Below are 15,710 nucleotides of genomic sequence, written 5' to 3'. Positions count from 1 at the left end.
AAAAAAATGAATGTAATTATATTAAATTAAAATAATAATAATATTTGGGAAGTATAAATTAATTTCTCATGTAATTTAGTCTCTCAATGCGAAATTTGTAAAAGTGGACAATAAAGAATAAAGAATAAAGAATAATATTTTCATTAAAAATATTTTGTTAAAGCAAGACAAAAAATTGTTTGCGAAAAGTATTAATATTTTAAATAATTTTGAGATAAAAATAATATTTTATAGTTGCGTGTAATACTCTATGTATAACTCTATGTGCACGTAGTATTTTTCTTTTTTAAATTTTTTTTACATATACACGGAGGATTACATGTTGGGTTACAAGTTGCACTTGAAATTACATAAATATATTTAATGTATTTTGGAAAGAATTTTTTCAAATAAATTAAAATAAAGGATACATTTGTAATTTTATGTGTAGTGTGTAACCCAATATGTAACTCAACATTTACAATTATCATTTCAAAAAAAAAAGGCATAGAAAGCGTATCACTTGTCATTTTCCTTCAATTAATCGTAAATAGATTCGGAGGACATACGTGTTTTTCCGGCCTTCGAACCTTAGAAGAGATCATTTTATCCATTTCACATGATATCGGGGTGGTTTTTCGGTATACCATATTAAAAATATTGGTATGAAAAAAATTCATACCGATATCGATAGCAAAATTTTGAAATTTTGGTATGAAAAAAATCCATATCGATACCGTATAGATACCGAAAAAATGTCTGTATATCGAAAAAATTTCGATACGGTATGCCAAAAATTCGGTATTTTGATATGATATGTCAACCCTAGTTAGGGGTGTAAACGAATCAAACATGTTCGTGAGTTTTTCAAGCCGGCTCGATAAATATTTGATTCGTATTCGACCTTATCGAACTCTTACCGAATTCGAACATGTTCGAACTTTTTTCAAGCCGAGCTCGAGCCAAAATTATTTTGTTCGATAGTTCGCGAATAGTTCGCGAGCCTTAATATTTAATTAATATAATATAATTATATAATAAATATATATACATTTCAAACTTTTTCGAAAATTTTGAGTTTTTCGAACCATAATATCCGAGCAATAGTTCACGAATAGGTTCGAATATTTCGAGCCGAACTCGAACTTGAACTTCATTTCGAGTCGAACTCGAGCCAAAATATTTGAAATTATCGAGCTTCGAATCGAGCTCGAATTCGAATATACTTATATCGAGCCGAATTCGAGCCTTAAAATTTTAGCATTATTCGGCTCGATTCGGTTCGTTTGCACCCCTAGCCCTAGTCATGACTTATATAATCAATGCATATAGGATGAGTTATTATTAATTGGTTCAAGATTCCCGTCAGTTGAATTTGAACCAAACATATATATGATGTTTTAATTATTTGCCTCGTTTCCCTTAAAAAAAATCTATACCTTTATATTTAAAATAAAAATTATACTTTATGAATATAAATTAGTAACCAAATACTGAAATACAAGAGAGGGTAACCAAATACTGAAATATAAGAAAGGGGCCAAAAAATTTAAGTTATTCTTCATTTTTTAATGCGTGAAGACCCAAAAATTTGTGACTCATAATTTTTAAAAAATTGAAGCCCAGACACTAAATTTTTAAACCTAAACGCAAATGAGTTTTAAGTTTTTTAAACCTAAAAACAAATTGTTGAAGCATGAATCGTTAGCTTACAAGCTTGTGAGTTTGACTTTGATTTTACCAGGTGCAACAACTGTAGTGAAGAGAATTTTTTTTATGTGAAGATTATTACGAATATTATAAATTACTTATATTGAAAAATATATATTTTAATTTGTAGTTTGTCGAATAAAGTTATTAATAATTTTAAGAAAATGTCAAGTTGTAGGGGTAAATTGTAAGTTAAATTTGAAATCTAACAATATTATTTAAATTAGAATACTATATTTAACTTTTGTTTTGTGTGTGTGTGTCTATATATATATATATATATATATATATATATATATATATATATATATATGAGTTTCTTTCAAGTGCCCACCTATTATGTCCACCACCATGCCCACCAATGATGTGACACTATTCTATTGGATGTGATAAAGATGTGATAAACTGTAGGTCCAATAGAATAGTGTCACATCATTGGTGGGCATGGTAGGTGGGCACTTGAAAGAAACATATATATATATATATATATATATATATATATATATATATATATATATATATATATATATATATTTGTGATCTTTGGTTCTGTCTGTCTGCCCTCTCAGCTTGATAAAATTCTTGGAATCTGCATTGATCTCTACTAGTGAAATTTGACATTAATTAAGAGTATGTTTCACATGAGACAATCTCACATATTTAAATCTATGATACAGATCGACCCGATTCATATCTATACTAAAATTTTATACTTTTATATGTATTAGGTCGATATACAATTGATATAGGGTTTATGATATCGAGTTACAATATTTATCCAAACAAGTATAAAATATTAAGAAATAAATTTGGATCTAACCCAAATCCAAAAGCCAGCTAGCTCCATGAGAAGAATTGTCCTATACTGAACTCAGAGAACTCTATCCGGACGTGAGTCATATTTCAACATAAAATGGCTGATGAAGGGTATTCCAATAACTTGATTCAAAGGGTTGAGCATGATCATCATCTCCAAAAATTTCACCCAGGTCTTCCATGTCATCGTTCTCTATATATTTCATCATGTTTACCTAAGGCGTCAGGATCTGCCATGCATTCATCTCCATTAATTATGTTCCCAATCTTTTCTCCTGAATTTGCAGATGTGTCTTTCGCAGCTTTACAAAGCTTCATATCTTTAGGTTTACATGCGTAAACGATAATTGCTGCCGTTCCATGCTCCGTTGACATCATACACAGACAAGTGACATCGACAAATACTATTTGTTTCATCCTAAAAAAGCTAAGTTAGATCAATATAATACAGATATATCAAGAACATTCAGAACATAAGAAATTTATATGGTTAAATATATATGTAGATGCATTTGTTTTTTAAATTTTGAAGATTTCATATTAATATATATATACCTCACGCATCTCCAGCATGTATTGTTCGGTGTCTGTTACGAACTTGAAAAGCTTAAAATATACGTCAACAGATCCTTCAATTGTTGACGAGCCTCTCTTTTTGCTTGATTCTGGTGCTAATGTGCCATTTACAATCGGACAGCTGAACCAGCTTTGTGACCAATGCTGCATGAATATATAGACTTGATCATGTTCCCAAAGGCCAAAACAAAGAGAGAGGAAACTTCATTTTTTATGGAAAGAGAATATATATATATAATATATATAGATTATAACTTACATGACTTGTTGGATCTTCTTGTTTTTGGGAGTTTTCCTCTTCCCTGGATGCCATCACTTTCAAGATATCGAGCTGTTGTTTTGTTTGTTTGTTTTTTTTTCCGCTGCTCTGATTCAAATCAAAACTCACGGATGTTCTAAGAAATGAACTGCAAAATTTAGACTAGGCTAGCTAGGACCAATCGGTCGGGGGAGTAAATTTAAGGTTGTTTTGTGGGAAGATACAAGGGCAAATTAAAGTAGTCTCACAAATTAGATAAGGAGATATTTGTTGTTGTGAGTACATGAACGTGGGAGGGGCTCAATTTATAGATGTCCAGGGAGAAAATTCCACAAGATTTTGTAATATTACAACTAAATATTTGCTTTAAATTTTTGGATTTTGTGATTAATTCTGAGACGTAATAATAGTCCTTATTACGTAAGTAGAATGATTTTTTGAAACACAATTAGTAAGTGGAACAAAATATTTTGTGTTCTTTCTGGCAGAATTGAAATGAAGATTTGCTTAATGATTACGGATTTTGTAATCGAAAGATAGAATACAAATAGATTCTTATAATTATTTTTGCTTTTAAGGGATAAAAAGTCAGATTTTTTATTTAATTTTGTAGATTTACTGGAGTGTGAAATTACAATGAAATTAAAGGCATTTAATTCGGGATTTTTCTAATTAGATTTGGTGTGGATCATTCCCTCTGGCATCAAATATTGTCCAAGGGGCCGATTTTGTACCCGTGCAACTTTTTGTACAAGAAGTTCACGAAAACATCTCATTTTAAAACAAAAAAAAAATGTTCTCGTGGATATTTTGCAGAGACACACGAGGAGTATTGCACAGTATATCCTGTCCAAAGGGAACGTATTCAGATTTGTGTAGGGTCATCCCATCAAACAAAATAATTTTAGTTTTAATAGTAAATTTGATTTATTAACACTAAGGTTTTACATTGACACGGCCTTGATGCGGATGATAAGATATTGATGGATCAATCATCTTTATTTTGTTGAATGTTTGACTCAAGTATTGTAAAAAATTAGCGTGATGCATCATTATATTATTTAAATACGTTGATTTATCATCTTTATATTATGTATTGCAACCAAATTTGTTAGAACTGTTTGCAATCATAAAAATACATTTATAAAACATGCATTTTGAAGTCCTTGGGAAATGACAAAATCACTCTTTGAATATTGCCGATTAAGGTAAGAATACTGCAGTATTTTTCTAGCAAATGCTCTTGCCTCATCCAATTCGCCTTCTCCTGGAAATGGTAGATATGTGGCTTTGTGCGATAAATTGCTCACAGTTTTCTTGCATATAAGCCATGTTTTTTGTATCATTTACAAAACCAACAAAATTTGTCTTGTTTTTTTTTGTTTCAAACATAAGAGAAAAGGCAAACAATCTGCTTTCACAAAATCACCATGCGGAGAACATTTGTTTCTTGAAATACGAAATATATTTTATATCACAAACTGTATGTAAAGAAAGAAATCAACCTGTACAAAGTTAAGCGTTCACGCTGCTTTCTAAGACAAAAAATTTGGATACCCTTCACAGGAAAACAGAACAAATTGCATCCAAATTAGTAACTTCGAATTGTCGATCATCCTAATGACTTATTCCAGCTAATAAACCAGTACTCACTGCCTCACAAAAATCTACAAACAACTGAGAGGGAACAAGGCATTCAAGCTAACACTAACTGAATGAAACATCATCTGATCCACGACTAAAAGCGTACTGGAATATACTCGCCATCATGGAATACATGAGTGGCCAACATCCAGTTAATATGGCACTTCAAAAAGAGATTCACAAGAAGTATAAGATGGAGCTATTCTTAACAAATCGAGGAGGGAATGGCGCTCCCGCCTCCGCCTCTGATCGAAACAGTGGAACTAACACAAGAGGCTCCCCTATTCATAGCAGATGGATCAATAAAGACCACCACGACTGTGATATCATCGTGGAAATGCCTCCTCACACCCCGATCGATTTTCTTCAGGTCTGAATATCGCATTTCTCTTTTCTTTGCTGCTACTCGGAGAGCTGCTTTCACAAGTTTCTTAGCAACACCCTGCCCCCAGAAAACGAACTTCTATTAGTTGTAAAGCAAAGTTCGCAAAGAGTAAAAAGAGGGGCGTAAATTTGATTCGGTAGTGGCAGAGAGCATGGGAATTATTAAAAACCTGTTCTTTTTCCAGATACTCGTGGAACAATGATGGTTTGAATAGATTAACAGAAATAAACGTCATTTTGCAAAATAGGAGACCATTTGAACCTGATGCGGGTGGCTGTGGACAATGTCAACTGCTTCTTGGTTGCTAAGTTGCTCCCACAAACCATCGGAAGCAAGTATTACAAACTGATCCTTGGGATTGAGTTTGTGCGTAAATATTGATGGCTCTGCACTAAGAATCGGTTTGCTGAAGGGCTCGGATAGCCTAAACTTTGCCAATAGGGGTTCTTTATTGAACTCTGGCTTCTTGAGATAAGCATCCCCAATGGATCTTGATATCTGGTATGACAACAAAATACCATGCGTAAAAGCTCGTCAATTTGTAGAGAAAGTTGTCTATAAAATCTGGAAAATGGTTTGATCTATTAGATTTGAATACTTTTACATGGCAAATCGATGAAAAGTAGTTACAAGGGGAACTCTGTGAAAAGTCTCATTTTATGGCCTCCACCTCGTTCTCTGAAACACTGACAATTTGTGCTTTTGATAGCCAATGAAACTACTGGTGGAGCTACGGATTCTACAAAGGACTTGCTAAGATTCTTTCAAATGCAGTGAGTGATATTACATTTGCCTCTATGTTTATGAAAAGATTACACTGGATCAAGAAAATTTAAAAAAAAGGGGAGCAACTATCGCCACACCAGCCACTCCCTCCCTCCGCCACTGAATAAAAAACAAACTTCATCTGAAGGGAAATGAACAATATCAAAAGATATTACCTGTATGATACCCTTCACACGCCAAACTTTGTGCTTGAGAACCACTATTTGTGGATCATCCGAATGCAACGATCGCAACTCATCCCTGATATATTCTAGATTGGCATTGTGCTCGGTTGATAATTGAATAGCGGTCACCCCTCTAATAGCCTTATCTGCCCTGCCTAATACAGCACGCGAGTCTCCTGCATTGGCAATGTGTAGGAGTCCATTGCTTATTATCCCTACCAAACAACATGTTCCCACCGAAGCCATTTGCGGTTTATTGAGCCATTGCTCCCTCACCAGGTCAAGAAACTCGTCCTCAGTTTCCAAGAAAGCTTGTTTGATAACATTTGCAGATATTTCTTGATGCTGTGAGGCAAACTCTGTTAAAAGAAAAGGTCACAAACAGGATTATGACAAACATTCACATGCAAACTTTCGAAATTTCAAGATGCTACAACTACATTTTTTCCACGTTCATGGATTATTTGAACGCTGATTTCAACCAATATGCTGACTTCGCCGAGTCTTATAACATCAATGTAGCAGGCATCAATATATATAATAATGTGGGAAATGCTATATAGTTGAATATTGAATTCCAAAAATCTTGGGAATTAAAACTGATAAAGCTAGTAACTGAAGGGAGCAAGAAACTCACTCTTGAGATTTTTGAACAAGCTCTGGTTGACGTATCGAGATGTCTCAGGTCCTCCATGACCATCATACACTCCAATAAAAGTACCATAAGGCCCCGAATCAAGCGAACTCAATGGCCCGGATTCAAGCTGGCTTTGATCCTCCATCAAACCATTGGCCTGAATCACTGCCATTGAAAATTCTCCATTCACATGATGCCCTAAATCCTTATACCACAACAATCCATCATTCTTGCCATTCAAATCGCCACCTCGGCGAGTCCCGTCACCTCTTCTCCAACTTACATCACCCTCAACCAACGGTTTCCAACAAGGCTTCACCATTTTCATTCAACCACTAGATTTGAAGTAGCGATTTCACAATCTACGAGCTACATGTCCGAATGATCTAATAAACAACATGCACAATTTAACGACGACTCCAAAACTCTTACAGTAGTCAACGCCATCTATATATTTATGTGTGAATCAAATCAAGCCTAAAAAAAGTACCTTATCCAAACGAACCAGCAAACAATATATTCATCAATCCCAACCTCAACTCCAGCTTTTGCTTATGTTCCAAACCCACAACCCCGATTCTCAAAACTATATACCCACCAGCACTACAAGGCCTAGACACCATTAACGTGCACCAGACAGACAAAGGAAGATAAAATAATAAAATAATAATAATAAGAGGCTAAAAAGGTATGGGCAAAATCACACCCTGAAAAAGTGTCTCCAAAAAACAGAGAGAAACAGTAATCCGGGTTAGTTCAGAGAATATGGAGGTTTTCTTCCGCCTTTGAATACCTTGAACCTTGTTTGAATACGTGTGGACCTTCCATTTTATTGCGTTACCTTTCAACAACAGCCTTAGCTGTACAAACCCATATCAGATTTTGATGGCGACAGATTTTGTTCCTAGGTCAGAGAAATCAAATGGGCAAATGGATAATAAAAAGAAAAAATTGGGTCTTGGAATTTTTCGAGCGAAATAAAATCTCCAAAGATTGTTGTCAGAACTGAGATCACAGATTATGATTATGGGGGTTGAACGTAGATAGAAAAAGGGTTCGAGGAAAAATTTTCAGCTTAAACAACCAGTTTTTTGTATATATATAAGTTTGGCTTGGAAAATTTGTTGCAGTATTACCATCATTGAATGATTTCTGGCTTCAATTTTCCCATCAATGTCTCTTCCTCTCCTCTCTTGTAGGTTTCTAGGATTTCTCCCCCAAACTTACTTGGTCAAGATTTCATCTTTTAACCTAATGTGTAACAAACCACCATTCTAGGCAAATTTTGCTCATCTCACCTTTCACTAAAAATAGGGTCCCACATAAACTCTTCAAAAAAATAATGATAGGAAGAGTATAAAAATAGGGTCCCATATTATTTCAACAAAAATAATAAATAAAAGAAACTCATTGAACCTTCTCACTCATTTTTAAGAAAATTTTATTTTCACCCATTTATATCATCACAAAACTCTTATATAATTTCTTGAACCGAATCCTTTATATAAGTTATTCTCGAAAAAATATTATTTTTCATATCAAAAACATTACCTTTAATATTTGATATATAGGTTGCTCGATTATGCTAAATAATAGTGTAAGGTACACTACATTGGCTTGATATGTGACTGAAAAATAAAGTACCAGTAGCATGTAGGCATTGTCAATATATTTTATAGGTGCATTTATTATAAATAAATGTAATTAATTTATTTCGCATGTAACAATTAGTTAAACTAAATAAATAATTTGAGCAGAATATTTTTTACAATATTTTAACATAATAATGTACATAGCTGGCATATCAAAAGCGCCTAGTTTACTCTCTGATGACATACCAATTAGAATTAGATGGCTTTATGATCCTCTGTTTGTGCGCGCACATATATATACATGTATATTAAATATTGACATGAAAATAAATATAATTGAAAGAAAAGACAGGGATAACACATATTTATATTCAATTTACATTTATATATTTTAAGTTTAATTTTGTCCCTTCTAATTCATATATCCCCAAAGCCTATTCATAAACCTTTTCAGCCAATATATATCCTAAAATATTGGGTTTATATATACAAATAAATGCATCAAGTGGATATATTTGTATATAAATAATAAATAAATAAATAAATAAATAAATAAGGTAACTTAAAGTCAAGTTGTGCGGTCTACCTCCAATTAATCAAACTTCTAATATCAAGCAGAACAGTGAAATTTAGTGTAAACTGAAAATTTAAAGTTTTGGCTGAGCTTTGAATTTTTCAATTTTATTTTAAATCATTGATCTGTACGGCAGAAGAAAATAAAAATTATATATATGCAAATCCCATCAATTTTTCTTTTTTTTATTTTTGAAGATAGTCCAATGTAAGTTGTAGCGTTCTTTTGTTTATATTTTAAAAATAACAATATTTAAAATGTTCATCTGAATATCAAGACGTCAGTTAGGCTGACACGGAAATGACATCGAAATCACAGTTTTTTTTTCTCCCAACTAGCACCCAACTTACATCGTTTATTTTTATTTCTTTGTTAACGTTGTTGTTGTCACCACTGTTTTAAAAATCGGATCGGACCGGCCGGTTCGACCGGGAACCGGTCACTGGTCCGATCCGAAATACCCTTAAAAACCGTTTTAACGGTTCAACCGCTTAGAATCGATCAAGAATCGGTCAAAACAGGTCGAACCGGTCAAAAACCGGCTAAGAACCGGTCATAAGAACCGGTCAGAAAACCGGTTGAACCGGTTTTCGATTTTTTTTTAATTTTTTTTAAATTGTTTTTTTTAATTTTAAAATCTTAATTTAATATTTTATTATATATATACAAATGCTTATTTGAAATTTTTAATTCGTTAAAAATATTATTTCTATATTATTATATTTTTTAATTAATTTTTAAAAATATAGTATATATAGCTATAATTAATATTTTGAATATATTTATTGTAGTAACCCAGATTCCATTTTATGATAATAATATGTTAAACATGATTAAGGGTTATTAATTAAACAAACCAGAGCACAAGTCAAGATCAAAAACACATGGTATAAAAATGAGCTAGGGTTGATGGATTTGACCATGGGCTCGGGTCGGTCATGAGTGGCTCGGGTCGGACATGGTTGGCATCAAGAGCTTGGCCGTGTGTGTGACTTTGACTAGGGCTCGGGCATTGAGCTAGAGCTCGGGCATGGAGCTTGGATTGAGCTCGGGTCTTCCTTTGGGGGCTCAGGTCGGTCATGATGGGAACCAAAGGAGGGTTCGGCCATGAGGGGTTCAGCCAAGGAAGGACATGGCTCGGGTCGGGACTTGGGTGCTCAAGAAAATGGAGGGTTTGGACTTAAGATCTCGGCCAAGAGAATTTGTAGCTCGGGTCGGGTCTAGGAGTTCAATAAAGTGTTGTGCAAGGCCAAGGTAGTGTTCGGTCATGGGAAGAGCACATTGTGTTCAGGTCGGGAATGAACACTTGTCAACAAAAACAAGCCTGAACCCTCAAGGACAGGCAGGCAGGTGTGTGGACGCTTGCATGTGTGATTGCTGGCGCCTAAGCATGAGCTGTCAAAAATGATAGTGACTCAGCTCAAGCCTTTGATACGTGGCGTGCATACATGAGCTTGGACGTCTCGACATCGACTCGAGAATACCGAACACCCTAGTTTATTTTGTCTATAAATAGGGGCTGATGGTTCAGGTATTTTCACACACTTCCATCTCACTTCATATCTCTGCCCAGAAAAGAGTAGCTCGGTAGTTCGGGAAAGAGTAGCTCGGGAGCTCGGGAAGGAATAGTTCGGGGTCGGACCAAGAAACCAGGTCGGGTCGGGCTTAAGACCAGGTCGGGTCGGGAGTTGACCTAGGACAGCTAGGGGTTGTCTTTTTCCAGCTTAATTCAGACTTCGGTGTTAGGTACATACACATTGACTGAGATTGCCAGCGAGTATACATGTTTATATGTTGCATTTATTTGGCATTATTATGTGACATGATGTATGTTTTACCGCTTTCTATACTCATATATCATGTGCACATACACGTTGAGCCTATACCTTGTTATACCTGATTATAGAACCGCTCAGCTCTATACTCGATAGTCTGTCACTGAGAGTACCGCGACGGCGGGGGAATTTATGTCTGTCTACTCTGGTGTACTAGACGAGTGTGGTTGCACCCAGAGGTTGATCCGTGCGGTAGCAGCACTCATGTGGCGCCGGTACTGAGCATGACTTTTCAGATGACCCTTCGTCTGTCATCATGTTGCATGCATTATATACATATGTTTACTCATGTCTATGTACTGGGCGTTAGCGCTCACGTCCTAGTTGTTATCTTGGACACCCTATTTCACGGGGCAGGTCGCAGGATGGACGGAGCTGGTGGTTCAAGGCAGAACTAGGGAGCTGGAGCCTTGATGAGATTTTATACAGCAAGATTTGTTTAGCTGTATAATGTTTACTTTTAAGATTTTCGATATGGTTGTATTACTACAGTATTAAGCCTAGACTTATTTTACTAAGCTGATATGTAAATTATGGATATGTTTCCGCACGTTTTTACTCTGTTAAGCATTTTGCTTTATTAAGTTATTGCATGCCATTAGTTGCCAGTTAGTAGGTGATTCCATGCAGGGTCACTACATTTATATAGTTATTTATTTTTTAAACTATGATAAATATATTTTTGTTTATTTATATACATTTTTAGATTTTTAAAATTTAAAAGATATTATTAATTATATTATATTATATAAACGGTTTTCCGGTCCGACCGTCCGGTTAAAACGGTCGAACCGGTTGGACCGTTTTTTTAAGGTAGACCGGTTCGATCACCAATCTGGTTATTATGAAAACATTGGTTGTCACTTGTCACCCATGTTATCAAGAATCAAGATAACAAAACTATGTAACCCCACATATACAATATAAGTGACCTGAAGTTTTAATTAACTCAAAAGTCTATTAATATTCACACAACGTGACAACGCCAAGGATTTTTTGATTTAGTGTTATGATCCGGTTGTCGATCCAGTTACAGCAGCTCACTCAATTTTTTTTTATTGTTTACTTAGTATTACATAAAGTGTAAGAATTTCCAAAAGTAAACATTTGATATTGTATAAATAGAATACACGTATTGTTTGGTATACATGATAAGAGAGTGCTTAATAAATTATCATCTTTCATTTCATGATTGATACATTTTTAAAAAGCCCATGATAAGTCAATAAGCCATTGATAAATGCTTTGACAAGGGGATCATGTATCACTTTGATTTGGTGTGATAAATTTAATATAACTAAAAAAAATACTACAAAAATACATGATTATCCTCCACATATCAAAACATCTAAACTCTAAACACGCTTCATTCTCCTTCACATTACGGTAGGATTAATTTTGTCATTAAAATCGAATATATAAATTTAATCACTCTTATTAAAATTATACCAAACATTCAATATAGTATCCTACCATTTTACTTATCCTTAATTTATCGTTATATTATATATCCTATATTTATCCTATGTTATGTACCAAACTATGTCATAGCACATTAAATCAAAATTGATAGTTTGTCTCTTTATTTTAATTATTATGAGTTGCAGATTCACTCGATTGGTTTTTTTCACTGTTTACCATACATTTCATAATTTTTTTCTCTTTTAAAGTGAGTGTGTGGAGTTTTTGCTTTTACTGTAACACGCCGGAGGTAGGTGCGTGACTTAATTATATCACTCCTAAAAATAAAAATATGGCGTGACTCAAAATATTATTTTTTAAAAACTTGAAATCACGCCATTCAAATTAGCGTGATTTCAATTTGTTAAAAGTTTGGTTGCCTCGGTTAGTGTGTCTAGGCAAACCTATTAAATCGGATTGTTTTAATGATTTTATTTGTTAAATCAGACTAATCTATTATGATTATAACATTTTTTACAATTTCAGTTATTATTTGTTGATTCATTATCTGTTTAATCTCTTATAAAATTGTGTATCCAAAAGTTGGTTAATTGGATTATTTTAGTGATTCTAAAATTTATTATTATTATTATTATGAAACTAGTAATAAAATTTTATTTTTATTATCATTATTATTATTATTATTATTATTATTATTATTATTATTATTATTATTATTATTATTATTATTATTAATATTATTATTATTATTATAGAATGTTATAAAATTATTTATCAAAAAGTTGGTTAATTAGATTATTTTAGTGATTATTATTATTATGAAACTATTAATGAAATTTTATTATTATTATCATTAATGGAAAAAATGTGAGCCCCCAACTTATAATAAAAGTAGCGAAAGTATGTACAACATTTGACTTTACAAGATTAACAACTAAAATACTAATATCATGATAGGATCTTGTAATATCACGGTCGCGCTAAACCAACATTCCACTTCTCATAATTTCGTTCTTATTCGAGGTCCTGCAAATTGTATCTGGAATTTATAATAAATAGAAAAAAAAATAGAGGTGAAGTATTAAAGACTTAGTGAGATAATAAACTGTAACACCCGGTATTTTAAATACGTAAATCCGCATGCATAATTAGGATATTTAATTAGTTAAATTTGTGATTTATGGGTTAAATAATTATGTGAATTATTTGTGCATGATTTAATTTATTTTTTAAGCATTTAATCCATAATTAGTGATTTTACGATTTTTAGTATTTTAATTGTTTTGATCGCGTAGACGGGATCGTGAACAGACGAGATGACAACTTTCTAGCCAATTTATTCCATGAGCATTTTTTTGAGCCCAAAAATATTATTTTGAGTTTTATTACCTCAAAATTTTTAGTATTTAATTTTATATAATTTTAGGAGTCCATTTTTATCCAAATTTAGCCATTTTAATGACTTTTAATTATTTTTAAAATTCCCTTAAATTGTAATTTCGGGATTTTAAATTTAGTTATCAGATTTTAACTTTTATTTGAAAGTTAAGTTGTATATTTTTATATTTAAAACCTTTTATCTATATTTAATTAACCTATATTTTAATTAAAACAAAAACAAAACCTAATCTACCCAAACCCCACGTTAATTCCATCAGCCGCCACCCCACCCCATATTCATCATCTTCTTCGGCTAGCAACCTCCACGAAGAACACCATAGCTCGATTTTGAAGCCTCCAAGTCGGTTGTCATCGCCCCGTCGTCCCGGAATTGTTCTACGCACTCCTTTCTCTTCAAACTACGGTGCAAGACATGATTCTTTCCCTACTTTCGTGTTATATCAGTGGTTAATAGTGTGCGTGTGTATGCATGAGAATTACTCAAGGAAATTTCAGAAAAAAAAATCGTTTAGTTTTGATTGGGATGCACCTTGTTCATGTTATTCTTCCATGTTCACGTTTTCTTGCTTCATGTATTGTATGGCTGCTGGTCAGAGGTTGAAGGGGGTTCCTTAGGGTCCCTAGGTTGGTGTGGTTTGGCTGGTTTGGGCTGGAAAGGGGCTGAGGCACGCTGGTTCGATGTTGGTCCAAAGGGGGTGCAGTTTAGGGTTCGACGGAAGAGGCCTTCGGGTTGGAGGTAGGGACCGTGGCTCGGGCTGAGCCACGGTAGGTTAGCACCGCCCAGACGTGGGCTACGTCTGGGCGGCGGCGCTCCGGCCAGGGGTGGCCGGAGCTGGCCGGCAGCAGGCCATGAAGGCCTGCTGCTCACGGCCGAGGGGAGGTCGGGTAGGGGGGATCGGGTTAGAGGGTTTTGAGGGATCCGGGTCGGGTTGTTGGGTCCGGGTCTGGTTCAATAAGTCATGGGTCAAGTCTAGTGGGTCCGGGTCCGGGTTAAGTTAGTCGGGCTCGGGTATTTTATTTTTAAGTTAATTATTAAGTTTAGGTGTTTAATGGGCCTAATTAAATCCCAAAAATTTAATTGAGTTCCATTTAATTATTTTGGGTTGAACTTAATTATTTGGGCTTAATTAATTTAATTAAGTGAGCCCACTAATTTTTATGGGCTTTAGGGCCCATGAAAGTTATTGGGCCAATCTTTGGGCTTTTGGGCCCATTGGGCCAGAATTGGTTGTTAATGGGCTTGAATTATTTAATTGGGCTTAGAATAATTTTATTGGGCTTAAGTATGTTAATGGGCCAGTCTCAGTGTTAATGGGCCAGATTTAAGTAAATGGGCTTGAGTGTTTAGGGCCAGCAGTCCAGTACAATCCATGAGAAATTGCATGTGTCCTGATTATATATTTAATTATTTTTTTTATGCATTGAAGTTATTTTAATATGTATATGTTAGTATGAAATTAAATTAAATATATATGAAGGACACACATTTTATTTAAGTACATGCATTCATGAAATAATTTTATGTATGATTAAATGTTTAAGGTTGAGCAATAAGAAAATATTTTATGTTGGAAGTTGAAGTAGTGTGACAATTTGAGATTTGAGGGAGATTCGTCCCCATATGTGAACTATTGAAGGACAGTTTACTGCCAATTTAAGAGGTGATTCGTCACCGCCACATACGTTGGTTTCCACGTTGATCAGTATTTAATGTATGATTTAAGGTTACACTACGGATACAACCATGCGATGTTAGAAAATAATTTGCTCAACAATATTTATGTATTATGTTATTCAAGTTAATTTAAGTTATGATATGTTATGATATTTTTAAGCATGCTCATTCTTGTATATGTTATGTATTAGTATTAAATTGATTTAAATTATTTTAAACCCTTGTTATGTTAGCATGTTGGGCCTCTAGGCTCAC

General features: G+C 33.9%; 1 protein-coding gene across 2 annotated transcripts; it reads right to left on the bottom strand.

The window, feature by feature from the left end:
* Positions 1-4,736: 4,736 nt before the first annotated feature.
* On the bottom strand, positions 4,737-8,205 carry LOC140879623 (probable protein phosphatase 2C 38). Of its 2 annotated transcripts, none has more exons than XM_073283415.1 (5): positions 7,447-8,205; positions 6,957-7,342; positions 6,311-6,678; positions 5,631-5,867; positions 4,737-5,426 (listed from the first exon to the last, which is right to left on the bottom strand). In XM_073283415.1, exons 2-5 carry the CDS (start codon positions 7,282-7,284, stop codon positions 5,190-5,192), a joined length of 1,170 nt encoding a protein of 389 aa, XP_073139516.1. In that variant the 5' UTR covers positions 7,285-7,342; positions 7,447-8,205; the 3' UTR covers positions 4,737-5,189. The 2 variants fall into 2 exon arrangements, with proteins under 2 accessions (XP_073139516.1, XP_073139515.1); XM_073283414.1 differs by having other exon boundaries at positions 6,957-7,860; positions 8,093-8,197.
* Positions 8,206-15,710: the final 7,505 nt, after the last annotated feature.

The sequence above is a fragment of the Henckelia pumila genome, chromosome 2 (assembly GCF_033568475.1).
Source record: "Henckelia pumila isolate YLH828 chromosome 2, ASM3356847v2, whole genome shotgun sequence".
NCBI lineage: Eukaryota > Viridiplantae > Streptophyta > Magnoliopsida > Lamiales > Gesneriaceae > Henckelia > Henckelia pumila.
This window is presented reverse-complemented; position numbering and strand designations above follow the sequence as displayed.

Excerpts from the sequence above, each read along its gene's own strand:
- LOC140879623 (XM_073283415.1), bottom strand. The coding sequence starts at position 7,284 with ATGAAAATGGTGAAGCCTTGTTGGAAACCGTTGGTTGAGGGTGATGTA. Across the intron at positions 6,679-6,956 it reads CTTGTTCAAAAATCTCAAGA|AGTTTGCCTCACAGCATCAA; the intron begins GTGAGTTTCTTG and ends TTCTTTTAACAG. Across the intron at positions 5,868-6,310 it reads GTGTGAAGGGTATCATACAG|ATATCAAGATCCATTGGGGA; the intron begins GTAATATCTTTT and ends TTGTCATACCAG.